We start from the raw sequence: 18,688 nt of genomic DNA, 5'->3' as shown, positions 1-18,688 counted from the left end.
ACTAATTGGTTTGCAGACTCCTAGAAACTCCTGCTATAAAGAAAAATATTCATAAAACTTCTGTATAGTATAATTGAAATAACAATTTTTATTGGTTTCAGGATTAAATATTTATTTTATTATTATTATTATTATTATTTATTTACAATGCTGGGAATTGAACCCAGTGCCTCATGCATGCTGGGCAAGCATTCTATCACTGAGCTATATCTCTGACATTAAATATTTAAATTGTAAGAATTCCTAAGGGACTTTTTATTCTATTTGTAAGAAATTTTGACTTTGGAAAGACTCAAACATTATTACTTATACATAATTATTGATTCTACTTGTTGATATAATTCACATCATAAAAACTCAACTTTCTAACACGTGTTAAGTCAATGGTTTTGGGTATATATACAAATGTGATCTGAGGGGCCATCTATGAACAACAAAGACACTTCTATCATTGGATTAAGAGGTTCTTACCTGGAATCAGGAATATAGACCATCTAAATTATTTGCTATGTACTGGCAGTTTTCTCTCCTTCTGAAGATGTGTGGATATTAATATTCTGTTGTGTCCTATATGTCTTTTTCCTTATGTTTCTTAGACAACCTTATTTGATTTATCTTCAAGCTCACTAATTTTGTTGTGCTATTTACTATTGTTTGTTGGAGTGGCTGTTTTTTGTCTAGTGACTTATATGAATAAATTCTTTGTCATGTGTCGCCTCTGAAGTTTTTGCTTGTTTGGTTTATTGATCAGCTAATGAAGCAACGGAGATTTTCTTAAATAGGATGCATAGATCTAAAAGTTCCCATTTTCCCCAAGAGTTTGTTTTTGTGTCAAGTATTCTTTCACCACTTAGGCTATAGACAACATTGTTGTTAGCCTTCAGTTCTTGCTTGCACAGTTTTAAGATTATGAGAGTTTAGGGCTTTTTGTAATTTTTCTTTGGTATTCACATACTTCCAGGTATCATGTATGGGGTCTTTTAGATTATAGGGAATAATATGTCAGAATTTTTCATATCCACTTATGGATATGTCATTTTTCAGCTTTTAATTTTTTTCCAGCTTAATATTACCCCATCTATTATCACCTAGGCAGCTGAGATGTTAAACAATTGCTCCTGATTCTTTTGGATATCCCCTGGGCAAAGGCTGTTGGTACTGAGTAAAGTAATATATAAAGAGAACCTCCTGCAAATCCACAAATTTTAGTTGTTGTTGCCTTTATTATTGGGCTGTTGGTGTTCAAGTAATAGGGTAAGATAAAATGTCACAAAGGCAGCCAAGCATGGTGGCATACACCTGTAATCCCAGGCTGTTATGGATACCGAGACAAGAGTATCACAAGCTTGAGGCCAGTCTGGGCAATTTAGTGAGACCCTGTCCCAAAATAAGAAATTAAAAGGGCTTGGATGTAGCTGAGTGCTTGCCTAGCATGTGTGAGGCGCCGAGTTCTATACCCAGGATTGAGTGTGTTGGGGGCGGTGGGGTCACAAAGGTCACTTTCCTACTGAGATTCAGTTTTTCTTCAATAAAAGTTCCTTTGAGTTTTGCAAGCCTTCAGTTAATTTCCAGTTTTGGTACTGAAGAGTGAACCCACAGTGTTTTAACATTGAGCTACACCCCAGCCCTTTTTATTTTGAGACAGGGTTGCTGTTGTCCTCAAACTTACAATCCTCATGCCTCAACCTGCTGAGTTGCTGGGATTATAGATCTGTGCCACCATGCCTGGCATGACTATGTTTTCTAGCATTGTCAAAAGAATTTTTTTTGGAAGAGAGACTTGTCAGAGGTCTTTACTTTGTCATTTCTGAAAATTGTCTCAAATATTAAATGATGTTGATATAACAGTAACCCTAAGTAAAAATAAATGTATTTAAATTTGTTATTGAAGTAAAAGTTACAAAATTTACCACTTTAAGTGTTCAAGTCAGTGGCATTTAGTATAGTCATAATCCTGTGCAACTTTCCCCTCTGTTTATCTCTAGAACTTTTTATCATTCCAAGTAGAAACCACCTACCCATTAAACAATCAATACCCACATTCTCTTCCCCCAGCCACTGGTAACCAGTGTTCTACTTTCTATCTCTATGAATTTGCCTATTTCTCATACAAGTGAATTATATAATGTATGTCCTTTTGTGTCTAGTCTGTTTCAGCATTTATCTACATTGTAGATATATCAGAATTCCTGTGAGTGTGTGTGTGTGTACCATATTTTGTGTGTAGCATACCATATTTTGATTATTCATTCATCTGTTATTAGATCATTATCTTCCTTTGGCTGGCTATTCTGACTAATCCTGTTATCAACATTGGTGTACAAATGTGTGTTTAAATTCTGCTTTCAGTTATTTTGGTCATATACCTAGAAGTGGAGTTGCTGAATTATATGATCATTCTGTTAAACATTTACAGAAATTGCCATACTATTTTCCACAGCCGTTGTATATTCCCACCTGAAATGTGAAAGTGTTGCAATTCTCATATCCTTGCTAATACTTGTTATTGTTGTTGTTGTTTTTAGTAATAGCCATTCTAATGGATGTGAAGTAGTATTCCATTGTGACCTTGATTTTTTTTTTGCATTTCCTAATGACTGCTGATGTTGAGTATCTTTTCATGTAATCATTTGCCATTTGTATATCTTCTTTGGAGAAATGTCTATTCAAATATTATCTATTTTTTAAAAAATATTATTCATTTTTGAATAGAATTTTTTAATTGTAATTAAGTTAAAGGACTTTTTATTTCTTTTGGATATTAATCCCTTATCAACTATATGATCTACAAATGTATTCTTCCATTCTGTGACTTTTATTGTCTGTGCTTGTGGTGTTTTATATAAGAAATCATTGCTAAATCCATTGTTGTAAAGATTTCTTTCCTAGTATTTCTTCTAAGAGCTTTATACTTTTAGCTTTTTAGTTTAGGTATTTGATTTTTGAGTTAATTTTTTGTAAGTTAAGGGTCCAACTTCACTCTTTTTGCATGTTGATGTAGGATTTTTCTAGCACCATGTGTAAAAAGAACAGAAATACACTTTTTAAAAAAAATTTACTTGTAATAGATACTTTATTTATTTTTAGGTGGTGCTGAGGATTGAACCCAGTGCCTTATACATGCTAGGCAATCGCTCTACCACCGAGCCACAACCCCAGCCCCCCCCCCCCCCCCCCCCGCCCAAGAAATAAACTTTTAAAGAAGTAAATTCGGGCTGGGGATGTACCTCAGTTGTGGAGTACTTTTCTAGGATGCACAGGTCCTGAGTTTGATTCTCAGAAAAAAGGAGATATATATATAATCAACATTGGTGTACAAATGTCTGTTTAAATTCTGCTTTCAGTTATTTTGGTCATATACCTAGAAGTGGAGTTGCTGGATTACACACACATACACACACTCACATACACACTCACATACACTACACACACATATATAGAATCATTCCAATATACATGCAGATTCACATACATGTTTCAAGGGACTGATGAAAGGAAGAATTTCTACTTTTTACTTTATATTCTTCATTTTTCCTAAATTTAGCCATTTTAAAAATATATGTATAAGCATATATGGCTTTTGTCATAATAAAGAAAAAATTTTCCTATTTGCCCAAGCAAGCTTCTCACCAACCAAACAAGTGGAAGCAGAGGAAAATCAGTAATCACCAAGGGGATATTTTCACATGGTTACTCTTATAAACAAAAGATATATTGGTATCTGAAAAACAGAAAACATAAGCGCTTCTGATTTTTTTTTTCTTTTTTTTTCTTTTTGTGGTGCTGTGGTTCAATCCCAAGACCTTACCCATGCTGGGTAAGCATTCTACCACTGCGCTATGTCCCCAACACTCTTCTGAATTTTTATAGCTAACACTGAAGAAAAAATTTAAATTTCTAAAAAGGAGGCTGGAAAATGTTTTATATGTTTATATCACTTAAATAAAGAAAAATAATTACCATTTCTCCTAGAGGTTCATAACTTTAAGCAACTATGCCAAATTCATTCAAATGAAAACTTTGTTTTTATATACCCATTCCAGTAGCTCCATGAAGAACAATTCCTTAACACAACAACAAAGATCTACTCTGTTTTTTAAAATTGTTTTACATTATTCATTTATTCTAATTTGTATTATATGACAGCAGAATGAATTTCAATTCATAGTACACATATTCAGCACAAATTTTCATGTGTCTGGTTGTACACAAAGTAGAGCCACACCATTCATGTCTTCATACATGTACTTGGGGTCATAATGTCCGTCTCATTCCACCATCCTTCCTATTCCCCTGCCCTTCCCTTCCCTTCCCTACCTAAAGTTCCTTCATTCCTCCCATGCTCTCTGCCCCATTTGCATTATGGATCAGCATTTGGTTTCTTGGGATTGGCTTACTTATCATAATATTCTCCAACTCCATCCATTTGCCTGCAGATGCCATGATTTTATTCTCTTTTAATGCTGAGTAATATTTCATTGTGTATATATTCCAAAGTTTCTTTATCCATTCATCTATTGAAGGGCATCTAGATTGGTTCCACAATTTAGCTATTGTGAATTGTACTGCTATAAACATTGATGTGGCTGTGTCCCTGTAGTCTGCTGTTTTTAAGTCCTTTGGGTATAAATTGAGGAATGGGATAATTGGGTCAAATGGTGATTCCATTCCAAGTTTTCCAAGGAGTCTCCATACTGCTTTCTGTATTGGTTGCACTAATTTGCAGTCCTACCAGCAATGTATGAGTGTGCCTTTCTCCCTACATGCTTGCTAACACTTATTGTTGTTTGTATTCTTTTTTAAAATACTTTTATTTTGTTTATTTATTTTTATGTAGTGCTGAGGATCGAACCCAGTGCCTCACAGGGGCGAAGTAAGCACTCTACTGCTGAGCCACAACTACAGCCCCTGTTGTTTGTATTCTTAATAGCTGCCATTCTGCCTGGTGTGACATGAAATCTCAGAGTAGTTTTGATTTGCATTTCTTTAATTGCTAGAGATGTTGAATATTTTTCCATATGTTTGTTGATTGATTGTATGTCATCTTCTGAGAAGTGTCTGTTCAATTCCTTGGTCCATTTACTGACTGGATTATTTGTTTTTTTGTGCTAAGATTTTTGAGTTCTTTATATATCCTAGAGATTAGTGATCTGTCTGATGTGTATGTGGTAAAAATTTGCTCCCATTCTGTAGGCTTTCTGTTCACCTCACTGATTGTTTCTTTTGCTGAAAAGAAGCTTGTTAGTTTGAATCAGTTCCATTTATTGATTCTTGATTTTATTTCTTGTGCTATAGGACATTCTTGTGTTATAAGACATGTCAGGGCCTAATCCAACATGATTAGTTTTGGGCCTACTTTTTCTTGTATTAGATGCAGTGTCTCTGGTTAAATTTGTAGGTCCTTGATCCACTTTGAATTGAGTTTTGTGCATGGTGAGAGATAGGGCCTTAATTTCATTTTGTTGCATATGGATTTTGAGTTTTCCTAGCACCATTTGTTGAAGAGGCTATCCTTTCTCCAATATATGTTTTTAGTACCTTTGTCTAATATGAGATAACTGTAATTATGTGGGTTTGTCTCTGTGTCCTCTATTCTGTACCATTGGTCTACAAGTCTATTTTGGTGCCAATACCATGCCATTTTTGTTACTTTTCCTATGCCACCTGCTTCACTCTTCTTGCTAAGGATGGCTTTAGCTATTTTGGATCTCTTATTTTTTCCAGATGAATTTCATGACTGCTCTTTCTGTTTCTATGAGGAATGTCATTGGGATTTTGATTGGAATTGCATTAAATCTGTATAATGCTTTTGGTAGTATGGTCATTTTGACAATATTAATTCTGCCTATCCAAGAACAAGGATGATCTTTCCATCTTCTAAGGTCTTCTTTAGTTTCTTTATTAATCATTCTATAGTTTTCGTTTTGGAGGTCTCTCACCTCTTTTGTTAGGTTGATTCCCAAGTATTTTATTTATTTATTTTTTTGATGCTATTATAAATGGGGTAGTTTTCCTAGTTTCCGTTTTAGAGGATTTATAACTGGTATACAGGAATGCCTTTTATTTATGGGTGTTGATTTTGTATCCTGCTACTCTGCTGAATTCATCTAGTAGTTCTAGAAGTTTTCTGGTAGAATTTTATGGGTCTTATAGGTATAGACCATATGGTCGGCAAATAGTACTAATTTGAATTCTTCTTTTCCTATCTGTGTCCCTTTAATTTCTTTCATCTGTCTCATTGCTCTGGCCAGTGTTTCAAGACCTATCTATGTTAAATAGAAATGATGAAAGAGGGCATCCCTGTGTTGTTCCAATTTTTAGAGGGAATGCTTTCAGTTTTCTCCATTTAGAATGATAGTGGCCTGGGGCTTAGCATAGATAGCCTTTACGATATTGAGATATGTTCCTATTATCCCTAATTTTTCTAGTGTTTTGGACATGAAGGGGTGCTGTATTTTGTCAAATCTTTTTCTGCATCTATTGAGATGATCATATGATTCTTATCTTTGAGTCTATTGATGTGATGAATTGTTGAGAGCCACAGCCGAAGGGGCTCCAGCAAACTTTCAGACTGCCAGCTGATGATTGGCTCACAGCGGCCCCAGCAACACCTAGCTGATTGGCTCCTCTGTGGAGATGTTCATTGGGCTGTTTCCCTGCCCTTTCAGACCACGGAGCTGCTCATTGGGGGACTTTTTGGCTCCGCCCATGCGACCCAGCCAATCGGCCTCAAGAGCAGGAGGATTGTGGGAGAAAGAGGTTGTTGAGGTGTGTGGCTTGTGGGAAGCCAGTGGTGGCAGTTGGGCTCTGAGGGTTTTTTCCTGAGGAGCTGTTTTGTTTATCTTGTGTGGTTCTAAAAATAAAGTTAGTTTCTTTTGACAAGTGGCTCCTGAATTGTGCCCAGCCAGACTGCGGCATTTGGTGGCTCGCCAGAGACATTAATGAACAAGGGAAAATTGTGGCAGCTGCAGTAAAACAGGCTTTAGATGCCAGAGACATTAATGAACAAGGGCAAATTGTGGCAGCTGCAGTAAAACAGGCTTTAGATTCCAGGCCAAGAACATGCTACAACTGTGAACAAACAGGACATTTTAAAAGGAATTGCCCCATAGGAGGAGGGTTTAACAAAACTAGGTATCAAAGGAGTAGAATACCGGGTATTTGCCCACGATGCCGTAGAGGGAGACATTGGGCTAATGAATGCCGTTCTCAAACCACCATAGAGGGTACTCCATTATCAAAAAACGAACAAGGACCAAGTGTTTATCCACGATATCGTGGAGAAAGGCATTGGGCTCCATTGCCAAAAAATGGACAGGGGGGCCCAATGCTCCGGGGCCCAAAACCACAAATATACGGAGCACTGGAGGAACCCAGCAACCCCATCAGGGTAGTGCCCAGGACACATTGTCCATCAGATCCCTCATCAGACAAACCAGAGGGAGCGCAGGGTTGGACATCTGCGCCTCCGCCAGATCAGTACTAACTCCAGAGATGGGAGTTCAAATCAGTCCCACAGGGGTGAAAGGACCTCTTCCCAAAGGAACAGTAGGCTTATTATTGGGACGCAGCTCTTCTACTCTAAAAGGACTTATGATAAGTCCTGGGGTAATTGATCCCGATTATGAAGGTGAAATAAAAATTATAGCCAGTTCTCCAAATGGTATATCAGTAATTTCACCAGGAGATAGAATAGCACAGTTACTAATAATACCAAGCCTACATGATAAATTTTCCAGTCGTGCTATAGAAAGAGGTTCCAAGGGATTAGGCTCCACAGGTGTAGATTGGGCTATGCTGTCTTTAAATTTAGATTCTCGCCCCATGCTAAAATTAAATATTCAAGGACATGAATTTAATGGGCTACTGGATACAGGTGCAGACCTTAGCATCATCTCTCGTCAAGAATGGCCAAAACATTGGCCATTACAACAAGCCACTCAAACCCTTCGAGGCCTAGGAGTGGCAACTAATCCCCATAGAAGTGCAATGGTATTAGATTGGAAGGATCCTGAAGGATGTGAAGGAACTATACAGCCATATGTATTGGATCATCTTCCTATAAATTTATGGGGACGAGATGTCCTAGATCAATTAGGTTTGACATTAACAAATAACATCAACCAAAATGCACCCACTATTATGACTAGACAAGGTTTTAGGAAAGGAAAAAGATTAGGAAAACAAGAACAAGGTATAGCAGCACCAATACAAATAGATCAAGGAACAGACAGACATGGGTTGGATTTTCAGAAAGGGCCACTGAGACAATAAAAATTACTTGGAAATCAGAAAGACCAGTATGGGTTCCTCAGTGGCCCCTGACTAAAGAAAAGATACTAGCAGCCCATGATCTGGTCAAACAACAATTAGCAGAAGGACATATACAACCTTCTGTATCTCCCCATAATACTCCCATTTTTGTCATCAAAAAGAAATCTGGTAAATGGAGATTATTGCAAGATTTAAGAGCCATTAATAATGAGATGGTTATTATGGGACCTGCTCAATCAGGGATTCCTCAATTGTCTGCTTTGCCAAAAACTTGGTATGTTTTAGTTATAGATATTAAAGATTGTTTTTTTTCAATTCCAATTCATCCTAAGGATAGTCCACGTTTTGCATTTACTATCCCTGCACTGAATCATGAAGGTCCTGATCAGAGATATGAATGGAAAGTACTCCCTCAAGGGATGGCTAACAGCCCAACGATGTGTCAAATTTATGTTAACAAAGCAATCCAGCCACTTAGAAATCAAAATCCTGAACTACAAATATTTCACTATATGGATGATGTATTATTAGCACACAAAGCTAAAAACACATTGCTAGACTGTTATGCCACACTTACAAACTTATTAAAAAATTATAATCTAGAGATAGCAATAGATAAAGTACAATTAAATTTTCCAATTAATTATTTAGGAGTTCTATTATCCTCAACCATGGTCCGTCCACCAAAAATTCAAATACGAGTAGATCAACTCAAATCACTTAATGACTTTCAAAAGTTATTAGGAGACATAAATTGGATAAGGCCTTATCTAGGTATACCAACAGGAGAGTTGGGACCTTTATTTGATATCCTAAAAGGTCCATCAGATCCAAATTCACCCCGAATGTTAACGCCTGAAGCAAGAAAGGCATTAAAAATCATTGAAACATATATGGAAAATATGCATTTGGATAGAATTGATATAAGTTTGCCTTTATTATTTATTGTACTACCAACAAAAAATATTCCTACAGGAGTATTTTGGCAAGAAGGCCCATTATTATGGATACATTTATCTTATTCTCCTAACACTATTCTTACTAGGTATCCTGAGGCTGTAGGACAATTAATACTCAAAGGAATAAAAGCAGCAAAGGGAGTGTTTGGAATTTCTCCCAATAAAATTATTACTCCATATACTATGAATCAAATTGATGAGTTAGCTAATGAGTTAAATACTTGGGCAATAATCATGTGCAAATCTAATGTTTCATTTGATAACCACTTACCATCTAATCCTTTATTGTCTTTTTGGTCATCACATCCTGTAATTTTTCCAAAAATGACAAGAAAAACACCTATCGGGAATGCTCCAAATATATTCACTGATGGATCAAATAATGGTACAGCAGCAATAGTTACACCTGATCAAACTTTTACATTTTTAGTACCCAAACAATCAGCTCAAAAGGTAGAGCTTAAGGCAGTATTACAGGCTTTTGTGATGTTTAAAAATTCTGTATTTAATTTATTTTCCGATAGTCAGTATATAGTTAATGCTATAGTATCCCTTGAAGATGCTGGTAGGATTTCCCCTTCCTCTACTATTTTCTTTTTGCTTTCCACTATACAAAGTCTAATCTGGGACAGAAAAGATCCATTCTTTATAGGACATATCAGGGCACACACAGGATTGCCTGGAGCCCTTAGTTTGGGCAATGATTTAGCAGATAAAACTACACATGACATACATATTTTCTCTACACTAGAAGAAGCTATAAATTTTCATAAAAAGTTCCATGTCAATGCTAATACTTTACAAAAGCGTTTTAAAATAACTAAGGAACAAGCTAGACAAATAATAAAACAATGTCAAAATTGTGTGACCTTTTTACCACAAGTTAATCTTGGAGTCAATCCTAAAGGATTGATACCTAACCATATTTGGCAGATGGACGTCACACACTTGCCAGAATTTGGAAAATTAAAATATTTGCATGTTACAGTTGATACTTCTTCTGGATTTTTGATGGGCTCCCTTCATGCCGGAGAAAAAACTAAAGATGTTATAGCACATTGCTTACAAAATTTTGCCACTGTGGGCGTTCCAAAACAGTTAAAAACAGATAATGCCCCTGGTTATACTTCTACCTCTTTTAAACAATTTTGCTCATCATTTGGCATTACTCATATAACAGGAATCCCATACAATCCACAGGGACAAGGCATAGTTGAAAGAGCTCATCAAACTATTAAAATGTACTTATTAAAGCAAAAAGAAGGAATTGGGAAGGGGTATATATTCCCCAAAGATAAACTTAAAATAACCCTTTTTACTCTAAACTTTTTAAATTTGGATTCATCAGGGCTTAGTGCTGCGGAAAGGCATATGTGTCCAAAAAATGTATATAAGCCCAAGGTACTTTGGAAGGATATTCTAACAGGACAATGGAAAGGTCCTGACCCAGTAATTGTCTGGAGTCGGGGGTCTGTTTGTGTGTTTCCACAGGGAGAACAGCAGCCGATTTGGATTCCAGACAGATTAACTAAAGCGATTTCTACAGACCAAAAAGAAGATGTGATATCCAGAACTCCAGTTTGGTTATTCTTACATCTGCGACAGAACCAGAATGCTTTTTTCAATATCTATTTTATTATTGCCCTTTCCCATATTTTTTTTTGAGCTCATACAGACCTAGGTTAATGTTTTGCTGATCAGTCCTATTTTTTGACTATAGAGTTTTTAAACATTGCAATGGAGATTTCACCTGTAAAAAGTTATAAGGCCTTTACTATTATGTTATGTGTCGTATGTATTATGTGTGCACACTTGTGTTTTGTGTTTGAATGTACGTATGTCCATATGTCATATATGATGAGCGCTCATGAAAAAATGGATCCAAATAATTTTTTTTTTATTCACGTCATTTAAATGGTTTAATTTAAATTGGGTAAACAGCTGTTGAAGATTGTTTTAAAATGTGAACAAAAAAGGAGGTTAACACATCTGTTTGTTTACTTTCACCTTTCCTTTTCATTATATTTAATAATTCTCTTAAAGATAATGTAAATTGTTAAGAAAATTGTTTTCTTTTAGTGCCTTCTGGAATGTTACATAATTTTTTCTTTAGCCATTATTGCCAGAATTCCTATCTTCAGTGAAGACAATGTAAATTGTTAAGAAAATTGTTTTCTTTTAGTGCCTTCTGGAATGTTATATAATGTTATATAATTTTTCTTTAGCCATTATTGCCAGACTTCCTATCTTCATCCCAGTGCATGAAGACAAAGATAAAACCAATCTACAGCTTCTGCAATAGCTATCACTGAACTGCTTGCAGAACTTGCCTGGACTATGTATCACTTATATGCATTGTGAACTCACTTGTATGCATTGTGAACTATCTGTTGGTGCAGCAACTTCTGGTAGTGTTGGGGTATTTATGCTGATGGTGTCATCGGTGGTACAATTTTTCCAAAAGGAGCCGTCAGCTGGCTTGGTGTATCTTCCTCCCTTCTGTTTGTCATGATCGTTCAGCTAAAATTTGGGGGCCAACAGAGGTGAGGCAAAGAACCTCACCCCCCCGCTGGTACGAAGACCTCTACACAGGTGTGGCTGTATACTGGACTGGTAGTCAATGACGGGTAAGATCCAATTACTATGGTACCAACCTAAGACAGGAGGCTGACGCCTTGAGGTCAGCTCATCCAATAACGGGTAAGGACCATATGTACTATTGGACAACCTAAGGCAGACACGGTCCCTAAGCCACATGCTTCTTGTTTAAACAGAGAGGGGGAGATGTTGAGAGCCACAGCCGAAGGGGCTCCAGCAAACTTTCAGACTGCCAGCTGATGATTGGCTCACAGCGGCCCCAGCAACACCTAGCTGATTGGCTCCTCTGTGGAGATGCTCATTGGGCTGTTTCCCTGCCCTTTCAGACCACGGAGCTGCTCATTGGGGGACTTTTTTGGCTCCGCCCATGCGACCCAGCCAATCGGCCTCAAGAGCAGGAGGATTGTGGGAGAAAGAGGTTGTTGAGGTGTGTGGCTTGTGGGAAGCCAGTGGTGGCAGTTGGGCTCTGAGGGTTTTTTCCTGAGGAGCTGTTTTGTTTATCTTGTGTGGTTCTAAAAATAAAGTTAGTTTCTTTTGACAAGTGGCTCCTGAATTGTGCCCAGCCAGACTGCGGCAATGAATTACATTTATTGATTTCCGTATTTTGACCCAACCTTTTATCCTTTGGATGAGCCCCACTTGATCGTGGTGCACTGTCTTTTTGATATGTTTTTGTATTTGATTTGTCAGAATTTTATTGAGGATTTTTACATCTATGTTCATTAGAGATATTCTCTTAAGTTTTCTTTCTTTGATATGTCTTTGCCTAGTTTTGGAATCAGGGTGATACTGATCTCATAGAATGAGTTTGGAAGTCTCTCTTTATTGGTATTCTTCTTTGAAGGTGTTGTAGAACTCAGTTGTGCATCCATCTGGTCCTGGGCTTTTCTTGGTTGGTAGGATTCTGATGGTGTCTTCTATTTCAGTGCTTGAAATTGATCTGTTTAACTTGTGTATATCATCCTGATTCAGTTTGAACAAATCATATGATAGAAATTTGGCGATGCTTTGATATTTTCTATTTTATTGGAGTACAAATTTTCAAAATAATTTCTAATTGTCTTCTGTATTTCTTTAGTGTCTACCATATTTCCTTCTTATCATGGATGTTTGTAACTTGAGTTTTGTGTCTTCTCTCCCTTAGCATGGCTAAGGGTTTATCAATTTTATTTATTTTTTCAAAGAACCAACTTTCTGTTTTTGTCAATTTTTCAATTGTTTCTTTTGTTTCAATATTATTGATTTCGGCTCTGATTTTAATTTCCTATCTTCTGCTTTTGTTGTTGATTTGTTCTTTTTTTTCTAGGACTTTGAGGTGGAATGTTGGGTCATTTATTTGTTGACTTTTTTTCTTCTAAGGAATGAGCTCAGTGGAATGAACTTTCCTCTTAGTACTGTCTTCATAGTGTCCTAGAGATTTTGATATGTTGTATCAGTGTTCTCGTTTACCTCTAAGAATTTTTCAATATCCTCTTTGATATCTTTTGCAACCCATTATTCATTTAGTAGCATATTATTTAGTCTCCAGTGTCAAGAAGCTTCAATTTTTTATTTTATCATTGATTTTTAATATCATTCCATTATGATTTGATGTAATGCAGGTTAGTATCTCTGTTTTTTTGTATTTGTTTAGAGTTGCTTTGTGGCATAATATGTGGACTGTTTTAGAGAAGGATCCATGTGCTGCTGAGAAAAAAATGTATTGACTCATTGATGGATAAAATACTCTATACATATTAGTTAAGTCTGAATTATTGATTGTATTATTGAGTTCTATAGTTTCTTTGTTTAGCTTTTATTTGGAAGATCTATCTAGTGATGAAAGAGGTGTGTTAAAGTCACTCAGAATTATTGTGTTGTGGTCTGTTTGACTCTTGAACTTGAGAAGAGTTTGTTTGATGAAGGTATAGATGCTCCATTGTTTGGGGCACATATATTTATAATTGTTATGTCTTGTTGATGTATGGTTGCCTTGAGCAGTACAAAGTATCCTTCTTTATCCTTTTTGCTTAACTTTCTTGAAGTCTACTTTATTTGATATGAGGATGGAAATCCCTGCTTGTTTTTGCAGTCCCTGTGAGTGCTTTAGTCTGTGTCTTGTCTTATGAGATGAGTCTCTTAAAGGCAGCATATTGTTGGAACTTTTTTCTTTTTTTGAATCCAATCTGCCAGTCTATGTCTTTTGATTGGTGAGTTTAGGCCATTATTCAGGATTATTATTGAGACATGATTTGTATTCCTGGTCATATTTATTTATTTTTGGTATTTAACTTGACTTTGTTTAGTATTTCCTTTGGTGTAATATCTCCCTTTGCTAATTTTCATTGTTGTTTTTTGTTTTCTCCTCACAGAATATTTTGCCAAGGATGTTCTACAGTGCAGGCTTTCTTGTTGTAAATTCTTTTAACTTTTAATCATGGAAGGTTTTTATTTCATCAAATCTAAAGCTTAATTTTGCTGGATATAAGATTCTTGATTGGCATCCATTTTCTTCCAGAGCTTGGTATATGTTGTTCCAGGATCTTCTAGCTTTCAGGATCTGGGTTGAACAATCTGTAGATATCTTAATTGGTTTTCCCCTGTATGTAATCTGACTCCTTTCTCTTGTGACTTTTTAAATTCTCTCCTTATTCTGTATGCTAGGTATTTTCATTATAATGTGCCTTGGCGTGGATCTGTTTTGATTTTGTACATTTGGTATCCTGTAAGCCTCTACGTATTTGATTTTTCCATTTCATTTTTCATGTTTGGAAAATTTCCTGATAGTATTTTATTGAATAGGTTGTTCATTCCTTTGGTTTGTAACTCTGTGCCTTCCTATATCCCAGTAATTCTTAAATTTGGTCTTTTTATGCTATTCCATAATTCTTGAATGTTCTGCTCATGGTTTCTTACCATCTTCGCTGTGTGGTCAACATTCTTTTCAAGATTATATATTTTGTCTTCTTTGTCTGAGGGCCTGTCTTCCAAGTGATCTAATCTGTTGGTGATGCTTCTGATAAGCTTTTAATTTGTTTATTGTTTCTTTCAATTCAAGGATTTCTGTTTCTTTTTGAAGTAATCTTTTGCTTCCTGTATTTGCTCATTTAGCTCTTTCTCGAAATGATCTTTTGCTGCCTGTATTTTCTCTCTTATATCATCCTTCAATTCACAGAACATTTTAGCCATGTACATCCCAATTTTAAGAATAATCATCTATTTTGTCTCCTAATATTGGACAGTGCTTCTAGATTTTCACAATGCTACAGTGAATATTCTAAATGTATATCTTTGTACATTTTTAAAAATGAATGCCAAGAATCAGAACTGTGTGTCAGAGTAGTGCACATTTTAAATTTTGGTCTAAACTCACTGTTCCAAAAGATATGCAGTATAGATTGTATGAACGTCAAAATACATAAATAAATGTAAGGATATATAGTCACAAACAACATCCAATTGGGAGTTTTTAGATTTGTTTATATTCAATAATTTTTTAAAAAGTGCTTTTATATTGAATATTTTAAGTATGATAAATTTTGCAGATTTCCAGTTACTAGCTCTAAGATCACTTTTAAGAAGTACAATTATTTCTATAATATGAGATGCACAAAAGAGTTGACTCAATGACAGATGATTTCTCCTCCCTGCAGTGTAATCATGACTTAAGAGATGCAGGGTTACTTGAATTCCTGAGATTGAAAAAAGCTACGAGTGATTTTATTACAAAGCATATTATCTGATTGATAATAGTGCTTTGACTTTCTCTTTAGAAAAAAGGTAGCTATTAGTAGATCTCAGTGAATTTCTGCTTGTGTTCATTCTATTGTGTGTCTACTTGGTGCTATGGATTGAACCTAGGGATGCTCTACCACTTAACTATGTTCCCAGTCTTTTTTATTTTTTATTTTGAGACAGGGTCTTAATAAAAATGCTGAGGCTGGCCTCAAACTTATGATCCCTTTCCCTCAGCCTCCTAAATTGCTGGAATTACCGGTGTGAGCCACAGCACTGGACCTGCTTATGTTAACTCTTAACTGATTTGAAGTGCTTGCCTTTTCTCTGAGGAAGTACAGTAGTATGTAGAGAGAACGTTTGCATTTCATACTCTCTTCTTATTATCTCTGTAACTTTTAGTAAGTTGTTTAACTTTTCTGTGCCTTAGCCTTCTGAAAATGAATGTTAATAACATCTACCTCACATTGGTGATGTAGTTAGAGATTCCGCACATAAAACACCTATCTGTCTATGCTTGGCAATGACATGTAACTTCTGTCTTTAGGTGTTATCAACACAAAGAAGCTATTGTCAAGCTGATGGTTTTTTACTTCCTAGTGAATTATTATTGGAGATATTTGCATAACATCCCTGCCCCCCTCTGTTTATTTTTTTTCTGTAGGGTGAACTGTCCCACGATCAAGATGTGGTAGAGTATATCATGAATCAGCCGAATGTTGTTCCACGAATCAATTCCAGGATTTTGACAGCTGAGCGAGAGTACCTGGATTTAACAGCAAGTAGTAAGGAGCATTTCAGGAACAACTTTTGGATTTTTGATTTGTGCTTCAAATTCTTTTCATTTATTAGACTATAATGTTAATAAGATAACCCAAGGTTATAACACAATTTGATTTTTTAAACTCATTGCACCTTGAGTTCATAATATGAGCTTTCAAATTCATAAGAATTCCCTTCTAAAGAAGATGAATTCTTCCTAGGTAAAACCAGAAAGTTTATCTTTGGAAAACATTCAGTGCCACTTAAATACCAACTTATTGGCATTCTTACAGTCAAACAGCAGTTGAAGTTTCTTAATTCTCTAGATTTAGTCATTTGTAATGTCAACAAATATCTCCAAAGATTTTACTCTGAGAACATAAGAATACCTTTAAAAAATATAGCAGCTTTATTGAGGTATAATGTACATGCTGTAAAACTCAACCTTTTTTTTGGTCTTCCTAAAGACCGAACCCAGGTTCTAACACTTGCTAGACTATTCCTTATCTTTGAGCTATATTCCCATCCCACAATTTAGCCTTTTGGAGTGCACAACTTTATGGTTTTTAGTTCATTCTCAAAGCTGTGTAGTTATCACCACTATCTAACTTTGGAACATTATCATCGCCTGAGAAGAACCCATGGGCCACTGTCCACCCCCCACTCCTCCTGTGCCCCTACAGCCCAGTTCTTATTTTTCCTATTCTGGACATTTTATTATTGGAAGCCTTTTGTGCTTGGCATTTTTCCTTTAACATATTTCTGTAGCTCTTCTATGTTGTAGCATATAAGTAAATATTTCATTCCTTTTTAGTGGCTTAAATATTCCATTTTGTGGACTATTCCACCCTTTCCTCAGTTGATAGATATTAGATGTTTTCCATAGCAATACCTTTTAAGAACTTGATTATGCCGTCATGCAGTTTGTTTCTTATTCCTTCCACTGGGACTCTGCAGGCCACTTCAGCAAACACCTATAAATAAGGTGAAGCTGACATCATCACTGGGGAAGGAAAGATAGGTGAAATCATAACCAAGTGTATTTGTTGGTATATTTGGGTATAATTAAAATGCAAATCTATTTATAGTTCTTATGACTAATCTACTTGAGACTGAATTTCCTTCCTTTTAGGTAGAAAAAATGTAAATTTATGCTTATTTGAAAAATATAATGTATTTATATGCGTAAACATAACACACAGAGGAAAAATAAACATATGCTTATATGTTAAAAAAAAACTGCTCAAAAAGTGAACTGTGTTAGCTTCTTACTAGAAGGTTTTTTTTTTTTTTTTTGTCGGGGGCGTGGTTGTGTGTGGTACCAGGGATTGAACTCAGGGCACTCGACTACTGAGCCACATCCCCAGCCCTATTTTGTATTTTATTTATAGACAGGGCCTCACTGAGTTGCTTAGCGCCTTGCTTTGGCAGAGGCTGGCTTTGAACTCAGGATCCCAAGCCCCTGGGAATACAAGCATGTGCCACTGTGCCTGGCATTTAGCACAAGTTTTAGTAGAGCAAGGCAGGCAGTATTACCTACCATTCTTTGTCCTGAGCTTTGTTGTTTTATCATTTTTAATTAGATTTGAAGGGCAGTATTTGGAGTATCTATGCATAAGGAGCATGGTAGCAGTTGGGGGTTTGAGGATTTCCTTTTCCACCAAAGGATGTAGTGATGAGCTGTGAAAGAGTGCTGGTCTGTAATGGCATAGCTGCAATTTGCACTTTGAAGCAAGTGCAGATATGAATGAGCAGGCACTGGCATCCTCCTGAACTTCACCTAATCTTCTCTGGTTTTACTGACTGGGACCTTTTAAGAAGAGTATTAGTCAGATTTCTGTCAACTGTGACCAAATACCTAAGAAAACCAAATTAAAAAGGAGGAATGGTTTATTTTGGCTCATGGTTTCAAAAGTTGTATTCCGTGGTCAGTTAGCTCTGTTGTTCTTGGACCTGTAGCAAGCAGAACACTCTATTGGGAAGTGAGTGGTGGAGCAACACTGCTCATTTCCTGGTGGCAGGAAGCAAAAAGAGATGGGAAAGGCCTGGGGTCCCAATATCGCCTTTAAGTGTCCCAATCATCTAACTTCCTTTCACTTGGCCCCATCTCCTAAAAGTTCCACCACCTCCCAGTTGCACCGCAGGTTGACAACCAAGTCTTTAACATAGAAGCCTTTGGAGTACATTTTTAAGATTCAAACCATAACAAAAAGGATCCTTGCTTTAAGACTGTGGTGTTCTTTCTCTACCCTGATGTGTGATGTCATGCGACACGTTTGCCAGTATAAGACAATCAGGATGCTTCAAAAAAATTTTTTTAATTTGTTCCTCTTAAATTTACATTACAGTAGAATGTATTTTGACATCATACAAACATATAA

General features: G+C 36.2%; 1 protein-coding gene across 2 annotated transcripts in view; it reads left to right on the top strand.

The window, feature by feature from the left end:
* Uggt1 (UDP-glucose glycoprotein glucosyltransferase 1) overlaps positions 1-18,688 on the top strand; it is a 115,522-nt gene that overhangs the window by 54,687 nt on the left and 42,147 nt on the right. For both annotated transcript variants that reach the window (XM_076866898.2, XM_076866897.2), the window contains exon 19: positions 16,210-16,330. In XM_076866898.2, the coding sequence (XP_076723013.2) occupies positions 16,210-16,330 (121 nt within the window). The remainder of the gene's footprint in view (positions 1-16,209; positions 16,331-18,688) is intronic.

The sequence above is a fragment of the Callospermophilus lateralis genome, chromosome 9, assembly GCF_048772815.1.
Source record: "Callospermophilus lateralis isolate mCalLat2 chromosome 9, mCalLat2.hap1, whole genome shotgun sequence".
Lineage (NCBI taxonomy): Eukaryota > Metazoa > Chordata > Mammalia > Rodentia > Sciuridae > Callospermophilus > Callospermophilus lateralis.
This window is presented reverse-complemented; position numbering and strand designations above follow the sequence as displayed.